Raw genomic sequence first — 13,205 nt, 5'->3', positions numbered from 1 at the left:
TTAATTTTGTTGTCTTCTTCTGAGTGTATGTTTTGATCTTCCTTGTTACCAAGGACACTCTAAGTTTCTATGGTCTGATTTTTTCCCACTGTTTGTTCATTTCCCCACCCAATTATTTGATTTTTTAAACTCTTTGTTAAAAAGAGTTGCGTAGGGCATACTGTCCCATGCTTCAGGGGTTTTGTGCAGCTGTTTTCAGTGATACTTCTAGGGACCTGTAAATTTTCGGTTCTTCCAAGGTGTAAGGAGATGTGTTTACTCCTCTCCTGGCCTGTGCTCTGGTCTCTGAGTGACTGCGAGCACTCATTTCTGCCCTGGAACTGTGTGTAAGGTTCCCTCTCCACTGCCACCACAAGCTCTGTTATGCCATTGCTCTTCCTCACCCCACGATAGCCGCCTAGTACTGCGACCCAGATCCAAGTATAGGCAAAGCATCAGAATTCTTCCTCAGTGCCAGCAAAGAGACCCCTGTAATCTCCTTTTGACCAGTTGTTCAGTCCCCTTACCATCTATGGGCTGAGAGCTCTTGCAGCAGCTACTGCCACTGCCACCACCAGGGCTGTGTTGGGGCCAGAGCTGGACTGTGCTCCTCTCTCACCCAGGTGTGATAGACCTTTCCTGCTGACCTTCTAAGTTGTCTTTGACATTTGTGGGTTGAGAAGTCTGGAAACCACTACTGCTGCAATATTGTCCTCTGAGGCCCACTCCAGGTTTTCTGGGGCACAGTCTGTGCTGGTATGACTTGCACTGGATTATGCTTCTCTCCCAGCCCTGTGCAAAAGACCTTTCCTGTTGACCTTCCAGGTTATCTTGGACTAGAAATTTGTTTTACTCTATCTTTTTGTGGGTTCTACTGCTCTAGAATTTGTTTAGAGTAATTTTTTTCAAATATTTGGAGAGCTTTGAGGGAGAGCTCAGGTGAGTCCCTGCCTTTACTCTTCCATCTTGGCTCTGCCTGTTGCTTTTATTTTTATTTCTTAAAATTATAATGATGTTTTGTTCTAGATATTACCATTTCCCAGTGCACATCCTGTCCCTTATCCCTTTCAAGAAAATAGCTAACAAAAACCAACTTATTGTCAATTTATACAACATTTTTCATTCATAGCTCTTTTTCCCATCTTTACTGAGAACAGGTAGATAAATTTAACTCTTTTGGTCATTGCAGAGATGGATTGGACTAGATGGCTTCTGAAGGTCAGTCCAACTCTGTATTAATGTTTGAATCCTCATTCCCACTATCTGTCTGGTGGGAATGTAAAAAAAGTAACATCCTTTCATTAGCTCTCTCTGTATCTCCCTGAATCTGTCTCTCTTTTTCCTCCCTTCCTAATAATAACTCACATTTATGCATTTATGTAAATGCTTTCCTACACTCCACATTGCTTAAAATAATTAGTGAATCTCAGGGCAGAAAACAAATTGTGTAAGCTAACTTGTCCTGTATAAGCCAACTAGCATGGACAATTGCTTTTATGAACTTCAGATTTAGTGGGTTGAAGGTGCTTTGTGAATTTGATTTTGGACTTTGTAGAAATCTTTATCTATAAGTAAAAATTGAACTTATCCAGGAAAAAATTAAAATTGGTTTCTATGATTGCAATTTTATGTGATTCATGTCATTTTCCAAAGATAAATATCATATGACTAAGAGATATGGCTTTATTTGAATAGTCTAACTGCCTCCTGACAAGCCTTTGCTTTCTGGCAGATGTTTAAAACAGCATATATTTATATCAACCTCCTTTTTATTTTAAAAGACAATTTACCATTTGTAATACTAGCTAAGTCATTTCATTATTTCTGTGTTACACATCTTAGCTGCAAACTGGAATGTTCTGTTTTGTCAGTTGTCACTACTTAATCCTATTTTTGGTTCATTTACAGCAGGACACGATGTCTCCCACGATGTCACCAATTAGTTCTCCTCCTTCTTCTCCATCCAATTACCAGAGGGTACCTTTGACCTATGGCTATGGTAAACTGAGGAGTGGAATGGATCAGTTACATGCTGGTAAGATGACATTTGGAACACTAGTGCCCTATTGCCTGCCTTATTCCATGATCCTTAATCTAAAATGCTTTTAAGAACCAACTCACCAATTTTCTAGATTTAATTTCGAACTTTTGTTGAGGAGGTTGTTTTTCTGTCCTAGCACTGTATATGGTATAACAATGCTTTCTTGTTTCCTATCCTGTACATTATTGTTTTAATTTGTAAGTGACGGTTTATATACACTGTTTAGATTTGTATAGCACCTGGAGTATTGTGTTCAGTCCTGGGAATCACAATTTAAGAACACTGACAGGCGGCAGTTTATCAAGAGGAGGACAGTCAGGATACTGAGAATATGGGAGGCTTATATGAGACAGTTGGGTGAGGGAATTGGGGAGGCTTAGTCTGGAGAAAACCTGGGAGTGGGAAAGAACAGAGAACTAGGAATAATAAATAAAAGTTACAGAGAGACAGATTTCAATTGGTTGTAAGGAAAACTTCCTGATGATTGAAACTGTCCAAAGTGGAATGTGCTCTCTCAGGGAGCAAGTGGGCATTGGAGGTTTTCAAGTGGAGGCTTTCTGACTTGTTTTTTTATTTATAGGATTTTTAGCTGGGAGTCCTGTTTAGATATGTTTAGATAGTGATGAAGAAGGCATGACCCCCACCCTTTTTCCCAAATGAATTTGGGTGTCTATTTTTTTGAGGGGAAGATGAAGAGATTGAAATAGAGTGGTCAAGGAGAAGCCCATTATCTCAGGTACCACTTAAAGGCACTTTGGAGACTGAGATTTATGTAGCCTGGGCTCTGCTGCCCCTCAGCCCTGGGATGCATAATGGAATAATGATGTGACCCTGAAGCTCAGACTCTGAACTTCTGTCCCTCATCTCCCTGCCCACAGGGGGTTTTCCTTTATAAGAATCCCTAGTCTCTCCTGGCTAGTTGGCATCCCCTTTTAGCAGGAAGTATCTCCCTGAAGGGGCTGTTACCCTTGGGGGAAGTTGTCACCTCTTCTTTGGGGTCTGTCCCCTCCCTGTTGAGGGGGGGCTGTCCCCTCTCCCTGGAGGGGCTGTCTCTCTTAAGGAGCTGCTATCTCTATTAAGGAGCTAACCCCTCCCCCCATAAGCTGCACCTCCCTTAAGGGGTGGAGGAACCTGCTTGGTATGTTATATTATCTACAATAAATGCCTTTACTTGATTTGGAGACAGACTAACTGAATTCTTTTGAGATGGCCTTGCACCCCAACATTTTGAGATGCTCCTGAACCTCAACAATAGGTGTAGATGACCCGTTCCAACTCTGATATTCTATGACTTAATGATACAGAATGTAGAAAGTTAAACACAAAGGAACATGATTCATGACATATTATTATAGATCTAAATTTTTAAAAAAATTAATTTTTATTACTTTTGTTGAATGTTAAAATGCACTTAAATTTGGACCATTGAATAGGAAAATGATCTACCAGATTACCTCTTTAGATTATTTCTAATTAACCCTGTATATTTTGTTGCTGTTCAGTTGTTTTAGTTGTATCTGACTTTGTGAACTCATTTGAGTTTTTCTTGGCAAAGACACTAGAATGGTTTTCTATTTTCTTCTATGGCTCATTTTTCATATGAAGGAACTGAGGTAAAAAGGATTAAATGACTTGCCCAGGGTCATACAATTGTTGCCTAGGCCAGATTTGAGATTAAGATGAGTTTTCCTGACTCCAGGCCTGACACTCTAGACATCCTGTATATAGTTGTGCACAGTTGTTTTCATTTTGTCTTCCTATTAGGTGTGAGCTCCTTGAGAGCCTGGACTTTTTTCCCCTCCTTTCTTTGTATCCTTGACACTTAGCACAGTTTCTGGCATACAGTAGAAGTTTAATGAATATTTGTTGATGACCAGATTTTATCATTGCTTATATCATTAATATAAATATTTAATCACTGCAATTTGGGACCAAGAATAATTTTGAGAATACTCTCTTAATTCCCACTGCCATCATGCTGGTGCAGGATCTCACTACTAAACACATCCTCATTATTAATTCTCCTTGGCTTCTCTCTTCCTCTAACCACTGCCTATATAATCTTTCTTTTGCATATGAAACATTGATGGACATTGCTTTGGGAAAGTGTGGTGAACAGCAGTAGTCTTCTTTGTCCTTTCCTCCCTGCTTTCTTTGTCTCTGGTGATCTAATCAGCCACATCCTATTATAGCAATTAATGCATTCTTTAGCCTAATGCTAACATGATGGCTCCTCATCCATAGACTCCAGTTCTACCCCTTTTAATGGAGTTTATATTAAATAAAAAGTTGTGAGTATGATCACAATCCCTCCACAACCCCCACTTAGAAAAATCTTTATTTAGGTAGAGATTTACCTCTCTGCCTTAATTTAAATTTGTTGTCTCTTTTAATCCAGATAATCAATGAAACAATCAATTGGCTTTGATTTGTAGTTTGCCCCTACCACTAAATAATACAGTCAAAACTGAATAGTTTCATGATCTGGCTCCAGCACCCTATAGTCCAGCTAACCTGGGTTATTCTTTGCCTTTTAACACACCTTTCTTCAGATCATTCTGTGTGTCTAGAATGTCTTCTGTTCTCTTGTTCACCTGTTTAATTCCTACCCATTCTTTAAAGTCCAATGCAAAAGGTGCCTCCTCCATAGTTTTCCCCGATCTTATTTTTTTGCAATGACTTTTCCCTTATGACATCATAAAGCACTTTGTTTTGCCCCTAGAATATTAATCATCTACCATATTGATGGGGTGCTTGGTACATGTGCTTGGACTCCAATTCTAAAATCACATTTCTCTCTAAAAATCACATTTCTCCCTAGCCTCAAAACACTATCCTAGAGCAGTTTCTCCCCAGCTCAAGGACAACGTGCCCTAGCACAACTTTTATATCTTTTTCTGATACAGTAGTCAGCTGCACCTATAGAACTTATTAGTCTGAACCAGCTGTGTGCTGGCTGGGCTGTCTGTGTGCCGGGTCATAATGACATTTACTACTCACTGACCAGTCATATGTATCCTAGAGTTAGACATACATATACCCCCTTACATTTACCTTGTCTAACAAGACATTGATGAGAGCAGCCTGGTATTCCTTAGTCCTGACTGTTAGTACCTATGCAGTAGATATCAAAGGTGTATGTTCCTTTAAAAACTAACCACTCCTTAACCACTCTCTAATCCTGCCCTGAATCACGTAATTAGCGTATTTGGCACATGTTTTACTATGCAATATCCTGTATAAACTTTACCTGTACTCCCTGTGGTTTCAGATTCCCTAAGAACTCTTGACCACAGAAAAGCATAAGAAATCTTTACCTTGACCTCAAAAATGCTTGAGTCCGCGAATTCATTCCAGGTGACCTGGTCTTTGCGGAGGTGTCATTCACCCCCCTTCCAACCCTCATCAATATCTCTGTTACCCCACTTCATTAGACTATACTTTCTACATTATTAGAATGTATAAAGTCCATTAGAACAGGTGCAATGTCTTATCTGAACTTTATCTCAGCACCTAGTATAGTGCTCCGTACATGATGAATATTTAATAAATCTTTGCTGAATTTTCAGAAAAGCATTTTGCTGACAGAAACTAGACATTGACTTGGCCATACTGTCTATTTTAAATTCTTCTGGTCACCTTAATGGTAAAATGTCAGTTGCTGTTGGGGATTGTGGTATTTTGAATGTCTAGGATCTGTTTCCTTAGCACTAAATAAATTCTCATTGGCATCTTTTCCTCTTGGGGGTTCTGGGTCCCAGTTTAAAATGTGACCAATTAGATTTATTTTTGAATTGGACTTGTATGATCTGCTTTTCTGCTGAGTCAGGATATGACCCACTATCTGCAAGTTTTTGCTGCATTGGAAAGGAGTGCTGACTTTCAGTGAGAAGGAAAAACATTAAAAATTTATATGTGGTTATGTGAAGTAGAACATCCATATCCATAACTTAGCTTTAGGTATCAGTAGGGACATTCAAGTGATAGTTGAATTTTCTTGCAAACTTTACTGCTCCTTGAAATATGAGACTGAATATGCCAAAAACCCATCCTGTTTCTTTCAATTAGTCACTTGTTCTCATCATTTGTTTTGTTAACTTTCTAGTCCCTTAGACTCATATACTTTTTGTACTTTCCTCCTTATTCTCCTCAGTCAGTCCCATTATCAAATTCTACTGAACATTTTTACAATCAACCAATCTTTCAACAAATATTTAGTAAGGTATGCACCAGGCACTTTGGCAGACATGAGGGATACAGGGCCAAAAATTAAACAGCCCCAGCCCTCCAGGTGCTTAAAGGCCTCTCAAATTTTTCTCCTTTCCATATTTAAGGCCACTACTCTGGTCTGGTCTCTCTCAGTCTGTTAGCCACCTGGCTTGTCTCTCTGCATTTTGGTCTTTGCTAGTATTTGCTATACCTAGCTATGTGACAAAATGTGACTCTAGGTGGCTCTTGATTATAACCAAAGATTATTGGAGCTGGAGAGGACCTTAGAGATAATTACATTATGGGATCATAGATCTAGAGCTCTGAGGGACCTCAGGCCCTTTAGACTGATCCTGTGAAAGATGGAGAAAATTATGCAACTGTTCTGACTGGGTCCTCTGCAGATTTATGTTATATAACCTCAACTGGACCCTCACTGTTGCTAGGCAATCCTATTATACCTTTCTTATCAACTCACTATCCTATTTTTCACAGTGCCTCTTCTAAACCTTTTTCCCTCTTGAAACTTCCCATAAAGTTTCTCCCACTCTCTCAGCTGAGAACTTTGCCTCATATTTTGAAGAAAAAATTGAGTATGGATGAACTCCCTCTTCTCCTGTCTTCCTTATCTACTTATCTCCAGATGGCCTCTTGTTTTTAAATATAAATTTTTATTGATGTTTTTGGTTTTTTATATCATCATAATTATCCCCATGCTTCCTTCCCTTTTCAGAGACCATCCATATAGTAAGTATTTTTTAAAGAAAAATGTTAACACTGCTCACATGCTTTTTACCACTTTCCCTTTCTTCGCCTCTTGATCACCTATTCAAGTGACCTCAGTTAGGCTTATTACCATCTACTTATTCCATCACATCTCTTCCAACAGATTGCCTCCTCTGTTATCATTACTTTTTCACTTATTTTCAATTTTTTCCTATCTGCTGGTTCATTTCCTATTGCCTACAAAATGCACATGTCTTCTTTATCCTGAAAAAACTGTCACTTGATTCTTTCATCCCTGCTAACTGTTCTCTGATATCTCCTCTGCCATTTGTAGCTAAACAACTCTTTGAAAAAGCCATCTACAATAGGTGCCTCCATTTTCTCTCTTCTTAGTCTTTCTCTTCTTAACACCTTGCTGTTTTACTTCCAGCCTTATCATTCCACCAAAACTGATCTTTCCAAAGTTACAAACTATCCCTCAGTACCCAAATCCAATGTCCTTTTTCAATCCTCATTTTTCTTGGCCTGTTGGTAGCTTTTGACCTTGTTGATCACTCTTTCTTCCTTGATACTTTCTTCTTTCTCAGTTTTTGGGATGTTACACTCTCCTATTTCTCCTCCTACCTATCTGAATTCTCCTTCTGTTTTCTTTGTTGATCTTCTTCCAGGTCACATCCTTAAACCATAGAATACGTGTCCCTCATGGGCCCTTTTCTCTTCTCTCTATACTATTTCATTTGGTGCATCAACTGCCATGGATTTAATTACCATCTCTATGCTGGTGATTCTCAAATCTCTCTTTGCTGCCCCAGTCTTGCTGTTGACCTCCAGTCTTGCTTCTCAGACATCTTTAACTGGATGTCCACTAGACACCTTAAATTCAATATGTTTAAAACAAAACTCATTCTCTTTCCCCAGAACCCTCCCCCACTCCTATTTTCCGTATTACTGTAGAGGGCATCACTATCCTCCTAGTCTCTCATGCTCTCAGCCCAGGAATCAGCCTGGATTCCTCACTATCTCTCACCCACCAAATCTGATCAGTTGCCAAGGCCTGTCAACTTCACCTTTATAACATCTCTTTAATATACGTCCTTTTCTTCTCTGACACTGTAACACTCTAGTACAAGCTCTCATCACCTTGTACCTGTTTGTGCCTGCTGATGGGTGTACCGACCTCAAGTCTCTCCCCATCCCAATCCATCCACCATTCATTGACCAAAGTGATTTTTCTAAAGCATAGGTTTGCTCACATCAAACACCCCTGCCCCACCCAGTAAAATCCAGGGATTCCTGTTTCCCCCAGGGTCAAATACAAAATTCTCTGTTTGTCATTCAGAGCCCTTCATAAATTAGCCCTCTCCTACCTTTCCAGTCTTCTTACACCTTGCTCCCTAATACGTATTCTTTGATCCAATGACTCAAGCCTCCTGGCTGTACTACAAAAAGGCACTCCATTTCTTGACTCTAGACATTTTCTCTGGTTGTTGTTCCCCATACCTAGAACACTCTTCCTCTTTTGCTCAACTACTGACCATCCCCACTAAACTACTTAAGTCCCCCTTACATTCCCACTTTTACAAGAAGCCTTCCCTAGCCCTTTTAAATCTAGTACTTTCTCTCTATTGATTATCTCCCATTTATCCTAAATATAGCTTGCTTTTTATGTATTTGTTTGCATGTTGTCTCCCCTATTAGATTGTAAGCTTCTTGGGGGCAGGGACTATTTTTTGCCTCTTTTGGTATCCCTAGAGTTCAGTGTAGTGCTTGGCACTTAATACATGTTTATTAATTGATTGATTAATTATTGATGAGGAAGCTGATGCCTAGAGAGATGATGTGACTTGCCTTCAAGGAAATGAAGAAAGTAGCTGAACTGGGATTTAAATCTAGGTCTTCTGATTCCAAAATCCTATGATTTTCCCACTAACTCTATGCTGCCTCTAAACGTATAAGTTCCATTTTATTTCTCATTTTAGCTGAGCAGAGGTTGACACAGACATCAGGTTTTCTTTTTATGATTTTCTACTTGCCTTTTAAAAAAAAATTCACTGGATAAGAAGGAACCACTGAAAATTTTGGAGCATTGGAAGAATATAGTCAGAAATGTACCTTAGGAAGATTATATTGGCTGGAGATAGGAAAGGGAACAGACTACAGACAGGTAGACAAATTAGGATCTTACTATCACATACCAGATAAGAAAGTTTAGATGAGTAAAAAGAAAGGGACAGATAGATGTGAGGATTGATGAGGATGTAAAATATATGAGATTTGACAATTGATATATTATGGTGAGAGGGACGAATCAGGGGTATCTCTGAGGTGATGTGTCTGATGGCTGGGAGGATACCCTCAATAGCCTTCTTTATTAAAGATTAATTGGTTCAGCACTGTCTTTTGCTGATTTGTAGTACTGAAAAACTGCTTACAAACCTGTGTGGTCATCACTATCCTTGAATAGCAGATTCCAATCTAGTCAAAGGCTGGAGGGAAGATGCTGAGGGTGGCAGATTCCAAATCTGCAACACTGTTGAGAGCAGGCATATCACAGAGTGCTGTGACACTGCATCTGCTAATCTCTCTCCTGATTATCTTTTATCTTCTAGGAAGATAGCTAGCTTCCACCCGAAGTATTTGTTATGCTATGGTATACCCCAATGTACAGGAATTCAGGGGGCTGGTCTATTCTTATTGTGCATTTCTTATACTTGACTATTCTTGCCAATAAATAGCCTTGATCAATCAACCAAGTAGTGATTGATTTCTTCCTTTCCAGGGCTCAAGCCTGAAATGTGAAGTAAAAGTCTTACTGGATTGGCATAACTGATGTAACATTTTTCTGGTCATTGAGGTTGGGAGAATGATGCTATGTGTGTGTATACATAAGCACTTGTGTTCCCCAACTAGACTTTTGGAGTAGAAACCATGTAATTTCTTTTGGAGCCTATCTCAGGAATACCCTACAACAGTTTTAGTCTCCCCAGAAACCCCTAGATCTGTATTCCTAAGACAGAGTCACATCATCCTCTTGGAGGTAAAAGTTAAGGCAGATTTTAAAAAAAGTTTATTCTCCAGTGATTGTCACATTTTCAGAGTCACCACAACCAAAAGGCCTGGTGTACCTAAGTAGCATTAGATACACTGAACATGCTTATAAGGACGTTTCCTGCTAACTAGACATTTTTAAAAGCATTAACCAGTGAAGGAATCAAGAAATTTGATGGAGTAGAGCCAGGAAAGCAATGCTGCTGTGGAGAGGTCACATTAATAACTGGAAACAGGCCACCAAGAGAGCAGAGGTTTAATGAGGTTATCTCATTATTGCCTCATCAACACACAAGTCTGAGTTAAATTGCAAACACAGAAACAAAAGAGCAACTTAAGCCAAATGATTTAAGGAAAAGCTATAAATTAGTAAAAAGCTAACTAAATAAACCTATTGATATTTTTTGTCTTTATATAAAATTTGTTTCCAGATATATCCTCACCCCCTCCCCTATCCAGACATCTGACTCCTGTAACAAACAATAGAAAGAAAAAAGGAGAAACAGCAGTTCAGCAAAACTAGACAATATCAATTGAGTCTGACAGCATACACCATGTTCCATGTCCATGGTCTGGGTCTTGCCATCTACTCTTTCTCTATACTTTGCAAACTTCTGAATCTTTCCATTTGTTCTGGAGTTAAAGTCTTTTATGGATTGTTTTCCCTTATTAGAATATGAGTTCCTTTAGAGCAGAGACCATCTTGCTTTTATATTTGTTTCCCCAGCACTTACTACAGTGCATGGCACATAGTGAGTTCTAAATAAATATTCACCTGCCTCCTTCCTTCCTTCCTTCCTTCCTTCCTTCCTTCCTTCCTTCCTTCCTTCCTTCCTTCCTTCCTTCCTTCCTTCCTTCCTTCCTTCCTTCCTTCCTTCCTTCCTTCCTTCCTCTTCCCTCCCTTCCTCTTTATACTTTCTGAATTAGGCTTCTCTTTCACCTCCAAAGTTCTGGTTTCCTCACTATATCATAAGACTACCTGCATGCACACAGGTGATCTCCATTGGATTTCTTCGGTACCTCTGCTCCCATTCAATAACCTTCAGCAGCTCCCTATCACCTCCAGGATCAAATATAAAATGCCCTGTGTGGTATTCAAGGTCCTTCATAACAGGGCATCAACAAAAGCTGGAAAGGTTATCTTTCTAGTCTTCTTACACCTTGCTCTCCATCACTTTCTCTTTGATCCAGTGACACTGGCCTCCTGGCTTTTCTGTGAACAAAATACTCCATCTCTCAGCTCTGGGCATTTTATCTGAACAGGGCAATCTTCATTAATATCATTTTCATTGTCTCATATCTGTAAGTTTAGAACCTAGTGAGTGGGAGGCAATATGGTACAAGGTTGATGAAGCAAAATCATTAGTAATTATAGGCTGCATGGCTAAATAAGATAACAATGGTACAAGCAAGCCACTAATATAGTGCTTTAAAGTTTGCAAAGTGCTTTGCATATGTTATCTCATTTGACCTTTATAATAAGCCTGTGAGGTGGGTGCTAGTATTATCCCCATTTTACAAACAGGGAAACAGAGGCAAAGAGAACTGAAGTGACTTGTTCAGTCATATTTGTTGTTGTTTTCAGTCATTTAGTTATGTCTGATTCCGAATCTTTGTGACCCCATGAACACGAGGCACACCAAGCCCTTCTGTTCTCTTCTATCTTCCAAGGTTTGACCAAGCTTGGTTCAAAGATCTTATATTCATGTTTTAATACAATTCATGGGGTTTTCTTGGCAAATATGCTGGAGTGGTTTGCCAATTCCTTCTCCATTGGATCACTTCTTGTCAGAACTCTCTAACCTGTCTTGAGTAGTCCTAGATGGCATAACTCTTAGCAAGCCCTTCTTCAACAACAAGGCAGTGGACTAGAATGAGTCAGGGTCGTGTATAGGTAATAGTTTGTCTGAAGCAGAATTAGAACTCAGATATTCCAGATTCCAAATCTAGAATCCACTATGCCGCCTAACTTGCTCACCAGAGACAATTGACATGTGCATCCAATATAGAAAGGACAATGGGCCATTCACATGCATTAGAGTAGACAACTCTATTTTTAAGATAGAATGTTAGCATTGTTATACTTGTTTTTCCCTAGAAAAGACAATAATATTGTTTCTGGTCAAAACTTATAACTGCCTATCACTTGTAATTTTCCCCAAAGGCTTTGGCATGGGTCAGTCAGTGAGCATTTATTAAGCACCTATGTTCCAGGCATATATTCAGGGCTGTCTTATTGTCATTTACTAACCTGGAAGATTCTCTGAGGACAGAGCCCTATTGTTTCTCTTTTCTCAGGGCCCTGACATATAGTAGGCACTCTGGAATCTTTGAATTGAAGTGATAAGAACAATAAACAATTCTTTAAGATTTTATTGTGCTCTATTTAGAGTGATAAAACTTAAAAAAAAAAAAAAAGCAGTTTAGTAGAGTCATATCTTGCACAGGGTTAGGTTAGGGATCAGTGTTAGCCTTGTGATTTATTTGATATAGGAAACTTCCCGGAGAAAGTTTCTTCTGTCAGTACAAGTAGGCAGTTTACCTAGGGAATTACCTAGAGTGGAGACGTTATACAGCACCAGCAGCTTTATGGGCCAGTGCTCTGGAGTACAGCTTGAACCAGATTAAAATGTAATTGGGAAATTTTTATTTCCACAATACTTGAATTGTTTGTTTCTAGCTGCTTGCAATATTTTCTCCTTGACCAGGGAACTCTGGAATTTGGCCACAATGTTCCTAGGAGTTTCTCTTTTTGGATCTCTTTCAGGAGGTGTTCTGTGGATTCCTTGAATGTTTATTTTGCCCTCTGGTTCTAGAATCTCAGGGCAGTTTTCCTTGATAATTTCATGGAAGATGATGTCTAGGCTCTTTTTTTGATCATGGCTTTCAGGTAGTCCCATAATTTTTAAATTGTCTCTCCTGGATCTATTTTCCAGGTCAGTTGTTTTTCCTATGAGATATTTCACATTATCTTCCATTTTTTCATTCTTTTGGTTTTGTTTTGTGATGTCTTGGTTTCTCATAAAGTCATTAGCCTCCATCTGTTCCATTCTAATTTTGAAAGAACTATTTTTTTCAGTGAACTTTTGAACCTCCTTTTCCATTTGGCTAATTCTGCTTTTGAAAGCATTCTTCTCCTCATTGGCTTTTTGAACCTCTTTTGCCAGTTGACTTAGCCTATTTTTCAAGGTGTTATTTTCTT

The 13,205-nt window shown here is 39.1% G+C and overlaps 1 protein-coding gene across 24 annotated transcripts in view; it reads left to right on the top strand.

The window, feature by feature from the left end:
- Window positions 1-13,205, top strand: part of REPS2 (RALBP1 associated Eps domain containing 2) — a 268,261-nt gene that overhangs the window by 99,501 nt on the left and 155,555 nt on the right. For 18 of the 24 annotated variants that reach the window (XM_072614230.1, XM_072614228.1, XM_072614252.1 and 15 more), the window contains exon 4: window positions 1,888-2,014. In XM_072614230.1, coding sequence (XP_072470331.1) covers window positions 1,888-2,014 — 127 coding nt within the window. The remainder of the gene's footprint in view (window positions 1-1,887; window positions 2,015-13,205) is intronic. The other 6 variants (XM_072614244.1, XM_072614253.1, XM_072614242.1 and 3 more) reach the window with 1 other exon arrangement.

The sequence above is a fragment of the Notamacropus eugenii genome, chromosome 5 (genome assembly GCF_028372415.1).
Source record: "Notamacropus eugenii isolate mMacEug1 chromosome 5, mMacEug1.pri_v2, whole genome shotgun sequence".
Classification (NCBI taxonomy): domain Eukaryota; kingdom Metazoa; phylum Chordata; class Mammalia; order Diprotodontia; family Macropodidae; genus Notamacropus; species Notamacropus eugenii.
This window is presented reverse-complemented; position numbering and strand designations above follow the sequence as displayed.